The following is a 20,246-nucleotide window of genomic DNA, read 5'->3' as shown; positions in this document are numbered from 1 at the left end:
AAAATTTTATGATTTTAACAAAAAAAAAAAGGTTAAAATAAGTACAATTTTAAGGTCATAAAATATAACTGGTAGTATAAGATATTATTCATCCAATGGGATGCTTTAATGAGTAAGGATACAAGTGCTTTGATAGGAAGCTACATGAGAAGAACAATTTATCAACGCTGTATTGGTTCAAACATCTTATTAAAATTGTAAACTTTCACTGAAAAATTCTAATTAAAGATAAGCATGAGCATTTCAAATATGTAGGACAAGACATGTAGAGGAAGACCAGTCATTAAATCAAGAAAGGTTGCCGTCAAAAAGATCTGCGCTGTGTTCCACACGAAGTCTGCAAAAGTAGTACTATTTACTTTGCTAAATGGAAGAGATATATAATTAAAGAAACATCATTAAATTAAAATCTGAATAGACAGTATTATTTTATCCTGTGCAATAGTGCAATAAACCACTGCTCAACAAAATCCATTTTAATATACTTAGTAGAAATACTTAATCCTTGTGAATTTTTTCTTGCAAAAATAAAACCATGAGGAATTCACTCCTGTAAAAAAGCTAAGTGTTTTGTTGGTAAACACAAAGGAGGATAAGGTAGTTTTATGAGAAAATCATACTGTATGTAGAATCATAGAACTACTTGTGTTGAAGGGACATCAAAGATCATCTAGTTCCAACCCCCTGAATACACAATACTTCTCAATTTTAAAAAGCAATAGTGGAAATCTTGGTAGTGATTAGTGATATGTTCAGCTCTCAAGGTGCTGGCTGAGGTGAAGGGTTCTCTGTAAGGACACCTCTGCTTGAAGAGTCAGGTGAAACACAAAGAGGAATTAAATGCAAAGCAAAATTATGGCCATGCATTTAAGTCCTGAACGATTCAGAGAAGTCTGTGATGCAGTAGAAGGAATCCATCATCTGTACATGCACTAAGTTTTAATAAATCTAAGTTAATCTAAGTTAATAATAAAAACAAATTTCCCTCGCATAGAATCAGTGCAGTCTTTTTCACCACTGTCCATGCAGATTCTGAATTTAAGTTTCCCTTGCTTGAGCCCTCTCAGCAGTATAAACTGAAGAGCTGAGTGAAGGAGCAGTATGCAGTGGATTACAGAGTCCTGGAGAGAGAGCAGGCCAGGGCCACAGCCACAACAGGAGACAGGCAGGACAGGAAGGATATGGCTCAGGAAAAACAGTTTTGCAATTAGAGACCTTGTTGTATGACACCTGAGGCTGCAAAAAGAACTGCATTTTAATCTTGTTTTCATTACTTCCAGCTACATGCATCCACTGACAATATAATACCTCGGTTGAGCTAAGCTTCTTTTCAAGATATTTCTAAGATTCAGTAAAGTTTGGACAATTTCTTCTTTCTCATTATTTCCTATGTGTTTTGACACTCGAGGCTAAGTTCGGCTATGATAAAAAAGCATAAATTCCATCAGACAAAAAAATACTTAGCACTGTTTCTAGTCCTTGAAAACAGGGAAAAGACTCAATGTGAAGTCTGAGGTTGCCAGATAATTTGAAATACAAATGGAATAATACAACATCATTTAATCTAACCAAACTGAGTCACGCTTGTCCAAACTCACTGAAAGATCCTGATAGGTTGTTTTTTTTTTTCCAAAGACTCTATGCCAACTCATCCCTACTTTTGTCACAAGAGAGAGCAGAGCATTTCTTTTGCAATTTCATCAGGCTTGAATGGCATTTTCTTCACTATATACAAGTTATCCCTTTTTTAATGTGTTTCGTATATATGGAAAATACTGATCACCAGTCATCAAGGCAAAGGTATTAAAAGTCTAATTCTTGTGTTTCCTTGCTCTTTGTCCACTTGTATTTATACTTGTGTATTAGGGAAATCTTCTTGCTTCCTCTGCAAAACACTCCACTAGCAGAAAACATGCATCATCAATTGTAACTGAGGGATTCTTCTGCACAGCATTAAAAAGCCAGATAATCTAAAATGGATGAAAGATACATTGCAAAACACAGAATATGATCAGACGCTCAGAAATCTCATAAAGTCAAGAAACAATTGAGAATAAAGCAGTGGTGTACTCTGACCCTTAAAGAGGTTCTCTGCTTACTACTTCATTTTTGCTTACTTCTTTAACGTGAAGAAAATCTTTAGCTTCAAATGAGATGGCCATGCCTGGGACTGGAACATCATCATCATGAGCTGCACTATAACCAACATTTGTCCGAACTGCAAATGCAACAGGTTTTGTCTGCAAAGAGAAGATAAAAAGCATGAGGATTACTCTCACAAACACGTGCATTTATACAAATGTACATACAGAGAACGGATTCTGTAAGATGTCTTTTTAAATGATAAAAATGAAAAAGAACTCTTAGCTGTAACGCAATTAGCTTGTGTAAAAGACAACCAACTATTACTGATCTAGGCATGCCAGGAAGAAAAGAAGTAGTCATGTGGGCACTGAACTCACTGATATTTTTAAGGAAGATACTTGATAAAAGCTAACACTAATTATTGTTTTTCAATATTCAACAAAACCCCATAGCTTACCTGAATTTACAAATTGCAGACAAACACAGTTGATGCTTTATATGCTATTATTCGTTTCAATACAAAAAAATGTGGATATGAGCAAGCATTAAATTGTCAACTCTCCTAATACTAACTTCCCCACTGAAGAACACAGAATAAAACATATCATTCATTGTTATGAAGAATAAATTCTCTGTAAAACATAGCAAACTATCGTTGTAGAACTGCGTCTCAGAACAAGAGAAACAACCTTTGCCAAATGATGATAGAGAAGATAACAGACCTGCTTGTTCTTTCTCCACAGTTCTCTACCAAATACTAAAAAAAAACACTCAGCAGGGTATTGTGTCTTACTCCTGATATTATCAGTGGATGAAAGACTTCAGAGTAAAGACTATAAAATCTCTGCTGCATTGCAACCAACAGACAACTGTAGCAAGCTCATGTCCTTGACATACTTAGAAGTAATCTAAAATTTTCTATTAGAGGGCAAAACCTCACTTCTCAAAAAAAAGAGAAAACAGAAACTACTCTAAAAACATCTGAACATGAAAGTTATGCAGCAGGCAAAAATATCTTCTTTCAATTCCTGCTCTTGAAAAATTAATGCGAAAATGTGAATAGAAAACAAAGCGGAACATTTAACTTCACACGCTCACAGACACAGTTACACCCCATTTTAGATATTTGTCATGCTGGTTGAAAGGGAGACTGAATTACCACATGATTAAACAACAATAATTAATCTAACTACATATTTAAAACTAATTAATTTGTAAATTTTTAATGCTGGCCTTTTTACATGGCTAAATAATTTTGAGAGTTCCACAAAACATTAAAATTAAGTATACTTTCTTTTCTTGAACTGCTGTCTAGAAGTAAAGTAATCCGAGTATGCTACGCAAGTCATTACTTTCCTATAGAACTCAAAGGAGAAATAGTATCTTACATCAAATACATATACATATATATTATTTTTACCATATGTATCTGTATATCTTAGAATATACCTAGCATTTGCTTACATGTTCTACACTTCTAAAATTAGTTTTGGTCAAAAGTGAAGCACTTCCTGTTCATTCTTTAAATCAGCAGCAAAGTGTGATGGCAGTGTAGCCCTCAGTTAACCCACAGGAATAAAAGGACAGAAGCTCCCAGATGTTAAACTTGAACATATTCTCTCTCCTGTAAATAATTACGTATCATCTTCAGAATGAAAATTTCTACATTCTCTTCCTTTTTTTTTTCCCAGGAAAAAAACCTGCATTCAACAGATGGAATAACCCTGCAAAGAGAACAAGCTTAGACTGAACGCTTTTTATAACAGACATAAATTAAATCAAGACTTGGGAAATTATCAATTTTGTTTTATTTTTATTTTATTTTATTGCCTGGATCTTATTTCTTCCTGTTGATTCATTATATTTACTTTATACATCTTGTACAAATTCTTATTTACTAAGTCAATAATATTTACAGTTTTATTCTACTCAGCCACTTGCTTGCTTATACTTACACTCTGCCTCACTCCTGTTTTATGACTAACTTGTATTCAGTGCCTTCAAAAGCTTTTGCACAGTATCTATCTCTACCTTGCACTCAAGAAATATTGCATCCTGAAAATTACACCCCCTTTTTCTAGTAATATACTTAAAACATGAGAGGACTCTCTTTTTCCTATAACTCATTTCAGATTAGTTATACTGTGCTGTAAACCCAGTGGATGCAGCCTCTGGGGATCCTTGTCAACGAGGCAAAATTTCTGACACAGAAATTGCTCAGAGAACAGGTCATCTCCCTCATGGCCACTAATTTTGGGAATGCTGCTCAATAATCAAGTTATCTCTACTCCCTGGATTCAGTGCTCTCCAAGCCACTTGCATTTCCACCTGAGCTGCCCTGCATAAAGCAGTGACCCTGGAGATGAAAAGATACGAGCAGGACTTAAAGCTACCTCTACTTCTTAACAGTAGGTGATGAGGATCTAAGGTTTGGGATCCATCTCGTTTCTCACTTTATTGAACCACTCCCAGTAAATAGGTATGCTTCACTGATAGTAGCTTCAATGAAACCAGAATGCTGATCAGAAGGTATCTTTTATGAAGCCAATGTCAGCTAAGTCCAGAATTGACGTAGAAAACTTTGTTAGCTATCATTTTCTTGAAGCGGTTGTCGATATTGGCATCTATGTTCAGAGAAATCGTGTCCAAGTCAGCTTCTTACCTTGCTGTTTTTGCATAATAATGAGTGCCATTCATTGTACCCATTTTTCACACATGCCTGCAAATTTAGCCTGAAAGGAATTACCTTTCTCTGAGGTAATGAATATATAACGGGTCTTTCTTGAAATACTGCCAGGTTTGCACTCATGAAAATTTAAAATAACACAAGTTTTTCAGTTAAGGAAATTCAATACAACTCTTGAACTTTTTAATTCAATTAGTTGTCTTGGTTGGGGGTAAATATGCCAAATGATGACCTACATTTAGCACTGTTTGTGCAAGCTGTCCCACAGACACTGTTTGTGCCATAAGCAAAGCTAATACAGAACACAGGACAATGATCAATACTAATGTGACAGCCTGATAACCGCAGTCTTAAAATATGTCACTTTGTTTTGCTCTGTTGATGGTTGAGAGTCAAACATATAAAGAAAAAGTACTGCAAAACCCATGTCATGGGATTATAAGATTTTTATAAGAAACTCTTGATTATTTTGTAGAAGTTTGCAATGTTATGAAAGATGTGGGGGTACAGAAACTACCAAAGTAAAAAATGGAAAAGTAAAAATAACGAAAGAACTTTTCAATTCCTATTTTGGTATTTCAATCTATTACGCTGTTACACAAGAAAAAAAAAAAATCAAAACCACCTGAATACACAAACAATGCATAAATTTACACTCTACACACTGAGTATTGCTGGAGTCACTTTACAAGTAATTGCCCAATGCCTAAAAATAGCATCTGCTCAGCAATCTCATTGTTTAAGAAGTGTCAACACTTGACAAACATCCCAAAGGAAAGTCAGAGTGAACCTGCCGACATTACAAACAGTGATCAATAGCACCATTTTCCAGCAAAGACTCAACTTTCTTTTATTGGTATGGGTGTATGGATCAGACGAGGCTGGTAGCAAGACAGAAGCACAGAATAATTTAGGTAGGAGAGGGCCACCAGAGTTGTCATTCCAGCTCCCAGGTCTCAGCAGGTCAGGTCACAGCAGGCAGCTCAGGGCTGTGTCCAAGGGCATAAAAATAGACCACAAATACTGGATTTTATGCAGCAATACAAAGAAAATTAATTATAGAATGGCTTGGGTTGGAAGGGACCTCAGGGATCATCAAGCTCCAAACCCCCTGCCATGCGCAGGGTCACCAAAAGTGAAGTGAAGTGGAAACCACTATTATAATTTATTATAATTTAAGTGGTTTAAAAGGAGTATTTTTTTAAGCGCTACATGGGTATTTGCAGTGGGGTGGAGAAGGACATATATTATTTCAGGTTAAGAAAGCAACCATAGTACTCTACTATTGAAGAGAGCACTGTTCCCATAACCTGTGCAATGCCTGAGGCTCAAGTCTCAGACCTGTGTCCCCCAGAGCAAGATGCAGCATTCAGCACCTGCAGCAAAGTGACTGAGATGAAAAACAAAATTACTCTGTAAAACCAAAACACAATAAAACTGTAGTTAATGAGCAGCAGCCTGAGTACAGCTACTGTATAACAAGATTCAAACTTCTCTGAATCATTAAAGCTTTTGATATCATGGATCTGTCCTCAGGGATTTTGGAGACAAGTAGACAGCCAGAACATTTAGTTCTGGAGCCAAACTTCCTAATTTCTCAGTGTCCAAGTCGGTAATTGGATCTGAGTGGACTTCACCATGTGTTTTCAGAACTGAGGCAACGTGAGCTATGGGCAGATGTTAGCAGTGCTTGCACTGCTGCCTCTGAAGGCCTGACTCACCAATTTCTCACATAGGAATTTGTGCACTCTCACAGGAGAACAGCCAGAGTGCAGCAGTCCCATGGCACAAGCCTCTGTGACAAACAGCCTTTTCTGCTCTCCAAGCAGACTGAAAGGGAATGCCATGCAAACTGACCTTTTCAAGTTTAAGGATGATTTTCCTTAGGATCAAGGCCAACCAGCAAAACTCAATGAGAAAAGCTATGAATCCTTCCAGTTACTTAGCTTCTTTGTTATAGTAAGGCTCACGTTTAGTGTTAAATGGGGAAATTTAACACATCCAACCAGTACAAAAGAGAGTCTTAACAATGGATATACTTAAAAGAACTTTTTTTTTTTTTTTTTTTTTTTTTTTTAAATGTCCTCACACTCTCTTGAGATAGTTCGGTTACTATTTTAGCTCATCTTCACATACAGCTTGAAAGTCATGCTTCTTACTTCCTTTTACGAAATTATATCTGAATAGAGTCACCGATGTCGGTTTACATTCAGCTCAGGAGGCAGCAGAGACTGAAATAGCTTTCATGACGCACACGGAGCTTTTTCATACGAGTAAGGTCTTTTTTTTATTAGAGCATACTGCCATCAGTCAAAACTCAGCGATGGCATGGTGATGTTTGCATGCAAGTGAGCTAGGAAGGTGGATCTGCTGCACTCACTTGGGGAACTGATGGGAACAATTGGAACAGCACAGCTGAAGAAAGAGGTCTGTTTGTGCTTACTGAAAACATGCTTATTCTGGCAGCAAAATCCAGAAGATGAAAGCTGTCATTTGCAATATAAATACTGTGCTTGGATTTCAAATTCTTTACTCAGTGTCACAAGTGAGGACATTTTATGCTTATGAAACAGCATTTTAGTAGTCTTAGCTTTTTTGGCTAGGTTCTTTCAGAGAAATGATCTGCAGTAACATTTTCAGGCTATTCACAAACAGAAAATTCTCCAGGAAAAGCATAATCCATGACACAGCAAAATAAAGCAAATATTAAATAAGGCAGTAACACAATGGTTGGTTAAAAATGAAGATATTATCAAAAAAGTCTGAAAAGGGTATAGCATGGAAAACGTTTCTTAATTCAGTATAACATCTGCAAGTTTTACTGCTTGTTCCAATTCTTAAATAATTTCTCATTTCATTTTCTTCAACTGAATCAGATGCTCTGTATGACCACTGGAGCCAAAGGTTAATGCTATTAAAACGCTTTATTTCTAAATGGTATGTTAAGCATACATTTTTTAAGAAACTATGCTAAAAAAATGATTTTTTTTTTTTTGTTAGAAACATACATTAGAAGCACTTTGTTAGAAACATTACAAAACAAGACTGATCTATTTACAGAAGTTATATGTGTTTCAGGAAGACATTTTAGAGTTTGAGAAGTCAAATGTCATAATAATCCTTAACTAATACACTGAACAAAAAGAAAAGTTATTTCAGAACATGGTAAACTCCACATCTCACTCAGCATGCTTTTCAAATAGTTACATTTTATAGGAATAGCTTATGTTATCCAACTCATCAACTGAATAAGTTCAGCTTCTTAAATGTTACACTGAGATATTTATAATATAAGAATTTAAATGGAATATCAATTCTTAATCTCCCTTACAGCCTGTGATCACAGATCATAGATACAGAAATCATAAGAAGACACATACTTTTAAAGTTGTGTTGAAGGAATGCTTTTTAAAGCTGAATGTTAAACTTGGGAAACGCCAAATTAGAAGTACCTTTAATTTAGACGACAGTGGTATCTTCAAATTAGTCCTTGCTACGTGCATTATTATGGCACTACCATTAACTTCAGTCATATATACTGTCCTCTGTCCCAGCATAGCTTATTTATAAAATCACAGACTCATTCATGTTGGAAAGATCATCTAGTGCAAGCATCAACTAAATGCAGCCATCAAAAGTGCTAACCCACCTCCACCTTGCCCACTAACCACGTCACTCAATGCAACATCCCCCCTATTCCTGAAAACTACCAGGGACAGTAGCTCCACCACTTCCCTGGGCAGCCTGTTCCACTCTTTCAAAGAAGAAATTTTTCCTGACATCCAATCTAAACCTCCCCTGGTGTAACTTAAAAGCTCTCGTACTGTTGCTTGTTAACATGCAGGACAGTTCTCTCACTGGAACAGAGAGCTCAAGAAAGCATGAAACACAAGAAGCAATCTATGCCAACTTATAATACTGTAAGGGACTACATTTGGCCAAAAATTTAGGTTTACCCAGCTCAATAAAGAGAGGTAAGCAGTCTGTAAGGAGTGATCTCTCTTTTTAAACAACATGGTTCACTTTGTGCTTCCCTCTCCATAAGTAGGGAAGTAAGGCACCAGTCCTTTGCCATCCTGGCACTTCAAATCCTTTCTGCTCAATACTATAAATAAAAGGTTTCTTGATTCCAACACTCAGCATTAATGGCAACTTCTGTTCTCAATCTGTAACTTCCCTGTCCAGCTGCAATACTATAAAGAAAAATCAACATTTAGATAGCATTCAAATAGCTGCTGTATGAGGTGCCCCCTCCCCCCCAAAAAAAATTATCATTAGAGAAATCCAAACTTCTCTCTGTTCTTAATATGCAATAAATACAACACTGAGCCACAAAAAGAAAGAAAACAGGAAGGAAAAATAAAGAACAATCAACAATTGCTTCTCAAATGTGATCAAACTATGTAGTAAATACCAGAGCATTATACATTCACACAAAGAGTAAAGTTAATCTTTGGGACAGGGAGTTCCCTCTATGCTAGGGAATGGATTGATTGTGAAGAGTTAACCTTAAGAAACAGCCATGATCAGGTCAAGAGCTTGTGGTCTAACACTAGAAATTAAATAATCTTAAAGATCCCTTCCAGCCCAAACCACTTTATGATATGAAACAAACACAGCTGAGCAAGGACCTGATGGTCATACTGAGGGAACCCAAGCTATTCTATAATCTCATGATAAGTTAGCATTGATAAATTTCATTTCCTGGTTTGGAGCACCAGATACTACATAGTTAGGTTTTTTTTTTTGTATTTTTGTTCTGTTTTTTTTTTTTCTCCCCCTCTGGTGTAAGTGCAGTTTTTTGTGCTTAAATAAAATAAACAACATCCTTTAAAAAATGGATTTTTAGATCACGCTGACATTTGCATATATCCACAGGACAACTAAAATCTTTATACTCTTCACATTCATTGCCAAAGATCCCTTGCAACTTCAACTGCAGAATTAACAGATCGCAAATTGTTTACTGCTCTGTAAGAGGGATGGAACTAGACAAAGTTGAGGCCTGCTTTGGCTGTGCTCTACTCAAATATTTGGAGAAAGCAGAATAACTGTAGCACGTGCTATTTAAAGCAAAACTAACCAGAAGGCCATAGTTTTACACAATCTATTTAAAAACACATACATTCAGCTGAAGTCAACATGAAGCACATAAAATGTTAGGTCAGTTATCTTAATTTTGGCAGAATAACAAATAAAAGAAAAACAGATTCTGTGTCAGCAAGTTTATCTGCTGTAAACCTCCTGCATCTATTATAATCCTCCTCTCACTTTTCAGGAGAGACTCTTTGCCATGGATATCCAGCGTGGCCATGGCTGTGGCCTTACACACCTGGCAGATGCGTGAATGTTCACAGTTACTTTTCTCTTTGCACAAAAAAGCTGCAGGAAGATGGGCAGCAGTAGAGCTGCTGGTGCACTGCACTTCTGCCTCTTTATAGACAGTCAAGGCCTTAGCTGTTTGTTCCAGTGATCCATTTCCACCAGAAAGATTGCCTGGAGGTGGACAATTCAGTTAGAGCAGCATTAAGGCTTCTCTAACATTAGCCAGGCACTAGCTAGACACTTACAGGAGAAAAGCCAGCATAAGAGTGGCCAAAAGCCAGGGTTTGGACCATTTGTCATCTGAGCTATGCCAAGAGCAGCCCCTATCAGGGCCTAAAGGTTTATGGGAGTTCTCATCCTATTCCTGTCCAAAAATGCTCCCTTAGAGTAACATGCCAGAAATTAAATTACTTGATTTTAGTATTTCCTAATGTATTTATTTACTTTTCCTTAAAACATCTAATTTAAATTCCTTGCTCCAAGCACAAGATAAAACAGGTTTCCTGGTGGGTGTATGAGATCCAAGAGTGAAGCGCGGTGATGATGCTATCCTTGCAGAATATATCATACAGCTGGTGCACAGCCAGTCATCAAACCAGCAGATGAAACACTAGCTGGCAATAAACCTTTGTCTTATTATAGCCATAGAACAGCTAAGGTTTAATTCCAGATTGCATGCAACAAGAATTATTACAAAAATGTCAAATAGTGACAAAGAATTGCATTATTCTTAAGGAAAAAAAAAAAAAAAAAAAAAAAAAGACTGCATCAAAATGGAAAGTAGCAGGAACAAGTCTGATTTAGGTTTCTAGAAATGTTTAATTTACACCTTTCTGTGCTCAGTGCTTTTTCTGTGCATATGCTGGGAAGAAGCTCCTCAGTCTCAACCAAAGCAAGTGCAGAGATCACAGTCTTCCCCAGGAATCAGCCCAAGTAAGACACTACTCTGTACCATACAGCTACCCATATAGACACAGCTGCTTTTTGCAAAGACAGCAGATATTACACAATGTCACCACCTTATGCACTGGGGAGGACACCGAGAGGAGTGTCCTGAAGACCCATCAGGACCACCTCAAAACCCTATCACTTCTCTTCCCAGCTGGCTGATGGCTGTTCCCCTTTATCTCCCCCTTACTTATATTTTCCCCCTCTCTCTATCTTGTGGCCTTGTTTGTGTTTTTGTTTGTGTTTTTTTTTCCCCACCCCAATGTACCTTTTTCTATAAAAAGTTGATTTATATTATCAACTGTGGCTGAATCTGGTGATGGAGCTTTGTGCACACAAGCCTGGCTCAACACCTTTTGCACAGTGCCACTTACCCATAAAGCAAAGAATTAGTGAACAGCAGCAAGTTCCCTTTTACTAGTGAAAAACTAAAGCCCTGCATACTTGTAAGCTTGAAACAGAACACTTCAAAAATTCTGTATTTTCTTTCTAGTATAAAAATTACATAAAAACCATGGCTACACTCCAAGAAGATCTGCAGTCCTTTCTGAATTGCTGGTAATCAACCAGAAGGTTGCAAACAGCCACAATTGCATAATTCAAGTGCATAAATGGATTCTGAGGGTGCAAGGAAGCAGATGGTAGAATTCTGCTTTTTACTTAAGTGTTTATTTTAAATGAATTTTATTAATAGCAATATTGTATTGCTCAATGTACTTAAAGAAATTAAGAGACTGTAGTCAAGCTTAGAAGTTGGGTATTAATCCAGTCTATTTTTGTGAATAAAAACTGTTTATGATGGAATTGAGAAAAGAGATACAAAAAAGGAAAAGAAAAAAAAAGGCATTATTTAAATATAGTTTAATCTTGTTTTACATTTGTATCTCTTTTGAAAAAAAAACAGGTATTCACACCAGACTATTTAAATTTATTGATTGCTATCAAATGCAAGATTTCTAAGTGTTTACTGTCATGGCTGTGTTCATTTTTCAGTCAGACACTGGAAGACAAATTACAGACTACCAGCTCACTTCTAAAATGAATCCTTATCTGCACAATGGGAATAAAATCTACTTAAAATGAACAAATATAAATACAACATTAACCTTACACAGCTTTGTATTTCCATAGTTTTAATACATCGCTACTTTGAATTCCAAAATATTCAAAGTAAAATAATAGCTATTTAATATAGTCTATCATGATTAGATGAAGCAATGCAGATTGTAGACTGTATACCTAAGAAAGCAGCATCCTTTCATTTCTTGAGGATTCAAGACAACTAACTTATCTGTTTATACATCAGTAAACAATTTGCATACATTTCATGTTGTCACTTTGCAATGTCACCAGTGTAGGATGTTAAATGAAATGGAATTCCACTGTCTAACAGAAACTGTTTTAATTAACAAGACAGTTTACTGATTATAATTTGCATAATCCAAATTTACATGAAGGGAAAAGAATTTGTGGAAAAGAAAGATGCTGCTTGGCATAACAAGCATGTTGGACCTCACTGAGGGCTCAGAATGCAGTGTGAGATAGCCCATTTCAAGTCTTTGATTTAAACTTAAAATGGAAAAAATAATAAAAAAGAAAAAAGCAGCAACAAAAGAAACGGAAGGGATATTATGCTTTAACAAGTTTAGAGAAGGAAGTGATTGGTGAGGATTTTATAATTACATATCATATATGTAATAGAAATGTCTTAATGGCATACTTAAACTATGTATGCATTGACTGAGAATGGAACTGGCTAAGAACATTAAAGGGGAAAGAAAGAAATAACAGTTCTCAGGAAATGAAGAAACTCACCAACAGTGAAGAATGATAACAAGGGAACAAATGCAATGATCTCCGGGAAAGCAGATATTAATATAGTTCCAGAATATTCTCAAGTATAACATCTTCCCATGGGAAGCAGTTCTCAGGGAAAAAAATTAGTTCAAGAAAGTGACAGGTCCTCACTGAAATAATATTAAGGTCAGAAGCGCAAACTAACCTATATGAAAAGATAGCAAGTACATAACCTGAAATTTAGGAAAGATGCTAGAGGGAAAACTAACATGAATATAAAAGCAACAAACAAGCTAAAAGCAGCAGCATAAAATTATATACAATCAGTTGGGAACATTGAAACATTTTTCCTCTTGCTCATTAATGGTATTATTAGTAAAAAAAAAGATCAAGAAAAAGTTCTCACTCAAAGGAAAAAGACTAAAACTCAGTGTTCCCGACAAAGCAGAAATGCAGTGTATTTCTGGTTCAGTCTTCAATTTTTAAAAAGTTCTCTACTTCTACATATTTAATGATGAAAAAAAGAAAAAAAAAAAGTCCTGCTGGAAAATGAATAAAAACTAAGGATAGAGAAAGAAAAGTACAGAAAGACAGAGGTTTAATAAAAGTCAAGTTTCGGCATCTGATGCTTGGGCAATTTTGGAGCCACAGGAGTAGGGAAAAAGGGCCACCTCACATAGACAACAGCAGTCTGGTCAACTTTAGTTTGAGAAAAAAATCTTATAAAAAGAAAGCTAGAAGATAATATAGAAAACATCTGTAACAAAATACGTCACAGTCAGCGAGGATTCTCTCTCTGCTGGTCTGAGTGATTTTATGAACTTTGCTCCCCTAACTGTTTCAGTAAGCAAGCTCTAAAAGTGCTTAAGAAGGAGACTGCTCGATGGATTGGAAAAGCTGATGGTAGGTGGCTATCAAACATGGAAAATGGATTAATTGATTTTCTCCAGCTTTGTGTCCTTTGTTTACTTCTAGTCAGTATTTTCATTAACTGTTTGGATGACAGGATGCAGAATATCCTTAAATTTACCAATGATAGCATCCCAGTAGAAACAAATAAAGCAAAACAAAAAGCAGAAGAAATGACAAGAATTTGTAATTTCTAAGCAGGAGGAATTACCCAAATGAAAATAGGCCACAACTGAATTAGGATACCCGCTTTCATTTTGGAGCTGCAAACTTAGCAGTCACCAGCTCCAAAATACATAACTGATCCTAACAACATAATCTAAGGACAGGATCACAAGCAGAAGTCGGGGTCAGAGATGTGTGAAAGGCAATGCCATTCAATGGAAGAACAGGAAAGAACACACACTAAAAGGCATGAGAACATTCTTTCATTTGAGTTGAGAAGGGCAAGGACATTGACCAGCTTGTTTGGGGTACAGTGCTGCAAGAGGGTGTAGGAAGAGCAGAAGTGATTTGGCCAAAAACAGCAATAATGATCAGACTTGTAGTAAACAGCAGGGAACATATCTATTTTCTAACTGCCAAAGATTTTAAGAATGAGTTACACAAATACATATCAGGAACTATTTAGGTCTATTTAGGTACAACTCACCTAAAATTTATGTAAACAGATATCTGTAAACTAAAAATACCACAACAATAAAGATTACTCTAATAACCAGGCAATAGACAGTAGGAAATTAATAGTCACAAAACACTCCAGCTTTCTCTGTATTGCTACTTCTTCCTGAGTCAAACACATGCTGAATTTCATGGAGATATGAGCTAAGCTAATCTCTCTTGCATATCTCATACTCTTGTTTGGTTGGAATAGAGATAACAGAGGTATTACTAGTGATTTTGTAGTGATTTTTTAGTTATTTATTTTTACGTTAGTCTCCACAGCAAACGGACAGATTCTCTGCATATACTGGGTTGGCTGAGTATCATTTCTAGCAGCCAACAATCTTCTTGTGTTTGTTACATGGTATCTAAGTGCTATACTCAAAAATTCATAAAAGCATTCATATGCAGTTTGCAATGGCTATACACAGACACAGAAGAAGCCTAAATAATGTAAGATCCAAAGTGACAAAAAGAAAGAATTTATTGTTGGATCCCAACAGAGACAAGATGGGGTTTATAACAAGCCGGAAAGTTACTGACTTTTTGGTCAGAAAATAATCCTTACAGAAAAGACCAACTCTACTCAGGGACAAGTCATCTTCTTCATTTCAAGTTTTCTCAGTTCCATGAAGTTCATTGCTCTAGTTTTTAAGTACTTTAGGAAGTTCTGAGCAGATCTCAGGCATTCTGAAAAATGAGAAAGAATTTTGTTTCATTCCTGGCACCATGGTGAGAAAGATGAAACATGACCATGGAAAATCATGCTTGAAAAATATGATATCCTTCTATGATGTCATGACTGACTGGGCAGATGAGGCAAGCGCAATGGATGTAGGCTACCTTGACTTCTGCAAGGCTTCTGACACTGTCTCCATAAAATCCTTGTAAGCAAGTTTAGGAAATGTGGGATGAACAAGTGGGCAGTGAGGATGGTCGATAACTGACTGACTAGCAGAGTTCACAGTGTTGTGATCAGCAGCAGAGTCTAGTTGCAGGCTAGTAGCTATCGGTGTTCTCCAGGAGTCAGTACTGAGTTCAACATCATGAATGCCACAGATGAAGGGATAGAAGGCACCTAGCAAGTTTGCTGATGATACAAAGCTGGGATGAGTGGCTGACACACCAGAAGGCTGTGGTGCCATTCAGAGAGACCTGGACAGGCTGGAGAATTGAGTGGAGAGAAACCTGATGAGGTTCAACAAGAGCAAGTCTGCACTCGTATATCTGGGAAGGAATAACCATGTGCATCTGTACAGGTTAGTAGCTGACCTGCCCTGCTGTAGAAAGTTCTGCAGGGAAGGACAAGGGTGTCCTGGTGGACAACAGGTTGACCATGAGCCAGCAGTGCATGCCCTCATGATCAAGAAGGCCACTGGTATCTTGGGGTGCGTTAAAAAGAGCATTTACAGCAGCTCAAGGTAAGTAAGTTATCCTCCCTCTCTACTTTATCCCAGTGAAGCCACATCTAGAGCACTGTGTCCAGTTCTAGGCTCACCAGTTCATGAAACACAAGGAACTTCCAGAGAGTCTCCTCTGGAGGGCTATAATGATGATGAGGATCCTGGAGCATCTTCCTGTTGAGGAAAGATTGAGAGATCTGGAACTGTTAAGCCTGGAGAAGACTGAGAGGGGATCTCATTAATGCTTATAAACATAAAGGGCAAATGTAAAGTGGACAGCTCTTTTCAATGGCAATCAGTAACTGGACAAGGGGCAACGGGTAAAAACTGGAAGAGCAACAGAACACTGGAAAATTTGCCCAGAAAGTTTGTGGAATCTCCTTCTCTGGAGATGTTCATAGCCTGCCTGGATGCTTTCTTGTGTAACCCACTCTAGCAAATCTGACTGGGGGTTGGACTACGTGATCTCCAGAGGACCCATTCAGCTCCTATAATTCTGTGAAAAGGAACCAACTCATCATGAAGGGGAGGCAAACCCTGGTGTATAGGCAGATCACTCTGCAAGAAAAGCTGACCAAGGTCCAACTAAATTCTGCAATAACTGCTCTGTTCAGGCAAGAACAGTACTTAGAACAGTACTGACTGCAAAGGAGGGAATAATACAGGCTCCAGGCTTGGGACAAGAATGTCTACCAGACTGCCTATTTTGTTGTTGTTGTTGTTGTACGGAAAAGAAACTAAATAATATATTTTCCAGACATTCGTATTTTCGCATCTAGAGGTACAAAACCACCACCATTTAACTTTACTCATTCATTATATTTTTAAATTGACTCCTATTATTTATTATTTTATGTAACAAGTCAAAGACAAGAGGTACAAACAGAGATTAGGCTAGAAATACCTAATTTATTCTCCCTTTTCTACAGTCCAGCTCTGTATAATCTGTTCTGGCTGCATAACTGAATGTTCTCATAAATCCCACAGAACCTCATCCTTTTCTAGTTTACTGCCACCCGTATTCCTTTTTTTCTAATTACAATTTTTGGAATTATGCCAGCCACACGGAACAAACGTATTGCTGGCACAATGTGTAACCAACACAACAAGACGTGTGGCATAGAAATAAGTGGTTTTGCATGACTTTGTCCTAGTATCTGCTTGTCCTGCCATTCGCACACCACGACTCTTCCACTCAGGAAGTTTCCAAGCTTTTGTACAAACCTTATAGAGAGGATAAATGCGTATGCAAAGTAAGCTCCCCTACGTTTTGAAAAAGCATAAAATCGTGCTAACCAATGCACAAATGTCAACTACATTTTGCAGTCAATCAAAGCTTGAAGTAATAGAAAAAGAATGTTAAAGTCTAGTGCTGGATAACTGTTTTGATGGTAGTTCATTAATGTAATAGTCTCAATAAAGAGAAATTCAGTATGAAAAAAATCTAGGGTCTACAAACTACATTTATTACCCTAAACACAAATCAAATTAAGTATTAAATTCAACAAAAGTAAACATCAAGACATTCTGCGAAAAGGCTGTACTACTACAAGGGAGTAGTAAAGAGCATGCCACCTTTCCCCAGCTAAATCTCATTATATCAGATTTGAACCATCTTAAGACAAGCTCAGAACTCCGAGTCTTTAAAAGCACACAGTAGATCCTACATCCTTTCTTACCAGGAAGAGAAAATCCCACCATCCCAAGGAAAAGACCTTGGAGGTTGTATCCTTCTCAAAGGGATGTTTAGCCTGGCTGAAGGCTGCAGAGACAAGCACCATCCCATGGGGTACAGGAGGGGAAGGAAGAGAGGGAGGAGACTTCAAATCCTGGGAAAATGCTCTACAAGGTCAGGAGATTATTGCTGATCAGCCAACAAATTGATGCACTATTCCCAGAAGGAAGGAGCAAACAAAATGAAACTTTCACCCTTTCCTTTCATCAAAGTGGAGAACCAAAGAATAATGGCAGCTGACTTTCACATTCCTAACACCCCAAAATTTAATTCCAATGAAGAGGTAGAAATAGTAAAACAAATATTTTCACTGAAAGAAGAGACAATCTTCTCAAAGATAGGAAAGAAAAATAGTAAAAATTACAAGTGAAATAACTGTGCTATAAAAGGAAAGGTTTTTTTATTTAGTTGTTCCAATATACAACTAAGATTTACTGATCTTGACATACAGATTTGCCTCAAATGATGCTCAGAAATTGAATTGGATTAGTGGTTAATGGGTTTAAATCTCTTTACTAGCAAATTAATTTTAGATAAGATTACATGATTTACAAAAAAATAAATAAGAACAAAACAGTAACTTTCCAGAAGTTACTCTATTTCACAGAAAGTTAATTTTCACAAAATGTTTCAGAAGTATAGAAATAACATTTCAGTGTTCTATGAAGCTTCACCCAAACCCATAAGGAAACAGGCATTCAGTTTTGGCTCTGAATGTTCCCTGGCAGAAAGACTTGATATCCATCAGAAAGCTCCAAAACAATCAGAAATAGAACTCATAACGACACAACAATTCATTGGATAACAAAAAAGTATCCTCTAAGGCACTATAATAACAGAAGAACATAACTTACTAGTCAACTATTTTAGAAATAAAATAAGCCAGCTGTTTTGAAATCATTTCTATCAATATAATATAAAATTCTGTTTTATAAAGACACGCTAATCAAGTGAGTGTTCAATACAAAAAACAGTCTCCTCTTTCACTGTCTCATCAGCAATGCTCTTGCATTTACTGCATTTGATTCTCAGTTAGCTATCCAACTATATGACTATCAGTTTAGAAGGGTTAGTGCCCTCCACTCTGTGTTAGTATTTCCATTAACCTTTGCAATGAACGTACAAAAACACTTCAGTTGTGAAGGCTATTGCATTAATGCAATAATTAGAAATTGCCTTTCATCCAACATTAGTCACGGATAAACAAAATGACCAAGCATCACAAAGTGTAATTAAGAAATTACATCTATAACCTCTAGTTCAAGAAATATCAAGCTGAAGAAATAATGTCAGAGGGGATGATGGTGAAACAGTCATACATTTTCCAAGGAGGAAAAGGTAAGTCGATAATGCAAAACTACTAACTCTACAGAATTCTTGAAATATAACAAGGATAATGATAGGACAAGGGAAAATGGTTTTAAACTGAAATAGGAGAGGTCTAGGTTAGATAGTAGGAAGAAGTTTTTCACGCAGAGGGTGGTGACGCACTGGAACAGGTTGCCCAAGGAGGCTGTGGATGCCCCATCACTGGAGGCATTCAAGGCCAGGCTGGATGTGGCTCTGGGCAGCCCGGTCTGGAGGTTGGCGACCCTGCACATAGCAGGGGATTGGGACCTGATGATCATTCTGGTCCTTTTCAACCCAGGCCATTCTATGATTATATGATTCTGTGAACATACATACACTAAGATCAAGACAGACAGTTTTATCTTTATTCCCCCTTTTCAGAGTAACCAGATTAAAGAATGTGAGCATTTACCATGATAAGATGCTACCCAGGTTTAAAAAACCACCATAAGAAGGCTTATATTGCTACTTGCAGATATTCAGGATTAACTAAACCTTCAAGTGCACAGTGGAAACTGTGAAATTACAGGTATTAAGATCTGTGATGTGCTCTAAATATAGGTAATTTAGGTCATAACCATAAGAGATACGAACAGTTCTCTGAGATAATCCTCATGTGACACTGGTATTACTTTAAAAGGAGTATTTCTATAATAACTTTGATTAAATATAGAAATGTGACAGCAGTGACTAAATCTAGATGCTGCATGGCTCTTCTTTAAGGTCCTTCACACAAATTTGACTGCAGTCGCTGGACAGACAGCACTAAGATCTCTCACAAGAAAACAGGTTTCCTTTTTAGTAAATTTGGTAAATGCCTCCCATCAAGGCATTTGTACATTTTTAAGATGGTCTACAAAATGTTTGTGGAGATATAAACTCACTTGAGAAAGAGAAAATGAATGAAATTCCTCTACGGTTTGTCACAAAATATCATTCTGAATGTCAGTAATCTCTTAGCATTTCTTCTATCATTTTTGCCAGCGCCATTAATTCCCTGAACCCTTGAACTCAAGAAGTTAGTAACATGCTGGAGTATCTAAAGCTGGCTAAGTTATTTGCTGCAGTTATGAATTAAAATGAGAAAGAGCAGGAGACACACAGCTGGCTGCATGCAGTGGGCAAACGTTTTCAAAGGTGAAATGACAAGGAGCATTTACAGTTCACAATCATCCCTCACTGTCAGCTTTCAGAAAGCATCAATATGCATAATTTTGTAGGTACTGAATTCCTCAGTCCTTATTCTTCTAGCCTGTGACCTTAAAATTATATGATTTAGCTAGAATTTCAGCTTTCATTAAAAAAATTAAAAATAAAATAAAGCTAGTATTCCGGGCCTTGCAAT

General features: G+C 36.8%; 1 protein-coding gene across 7 annotated transcripts in view; it reads right to left on the bottom strand.

Annotated features, from left to right (window-relative positions):
* The window catches only part of CACNB2 (calcium voltage-gated channel auxiliary subunit beta 2), a gene marked incomplete at both ends in the record, with an annotated part of 223,384 nt that overhangs the window by 30,059 nt on the left and 173,079 nt on the right, over positions 1-20,246 (bottom strand). For all 7 annotated transcript variants that reach the window (XM_079538599.1, XM_079538600.1, XM_079538602.1 and 4 more), the window contains one exon: positions 2,118-2,240. In XM_079538599.1, coding sequence (XP_079394725.1) covers positions 2,118-2,240 — 123 coding nt within the window. The remainder of the gene's footprint in view (positions 1-2,117; positions 2,241-20,246) is intronic.

The sequence above is a fragment of the Tetrao urogallus genome (assembly GCF_951394365.1).
Source record: "Tetrao urogallus genome assembly, chromosome: 7".
NCBI classification, from domain to species: Eukaryota; Metazoa; Chordata; class Aves; order Galliformes; family Phasianidae; genus Tetrao; species Tetrao urogallus.
Note: the sequence above shows the minus strand (reverse complement) of the source record. Positions and strands in the feature narration are given on the sequence as shown.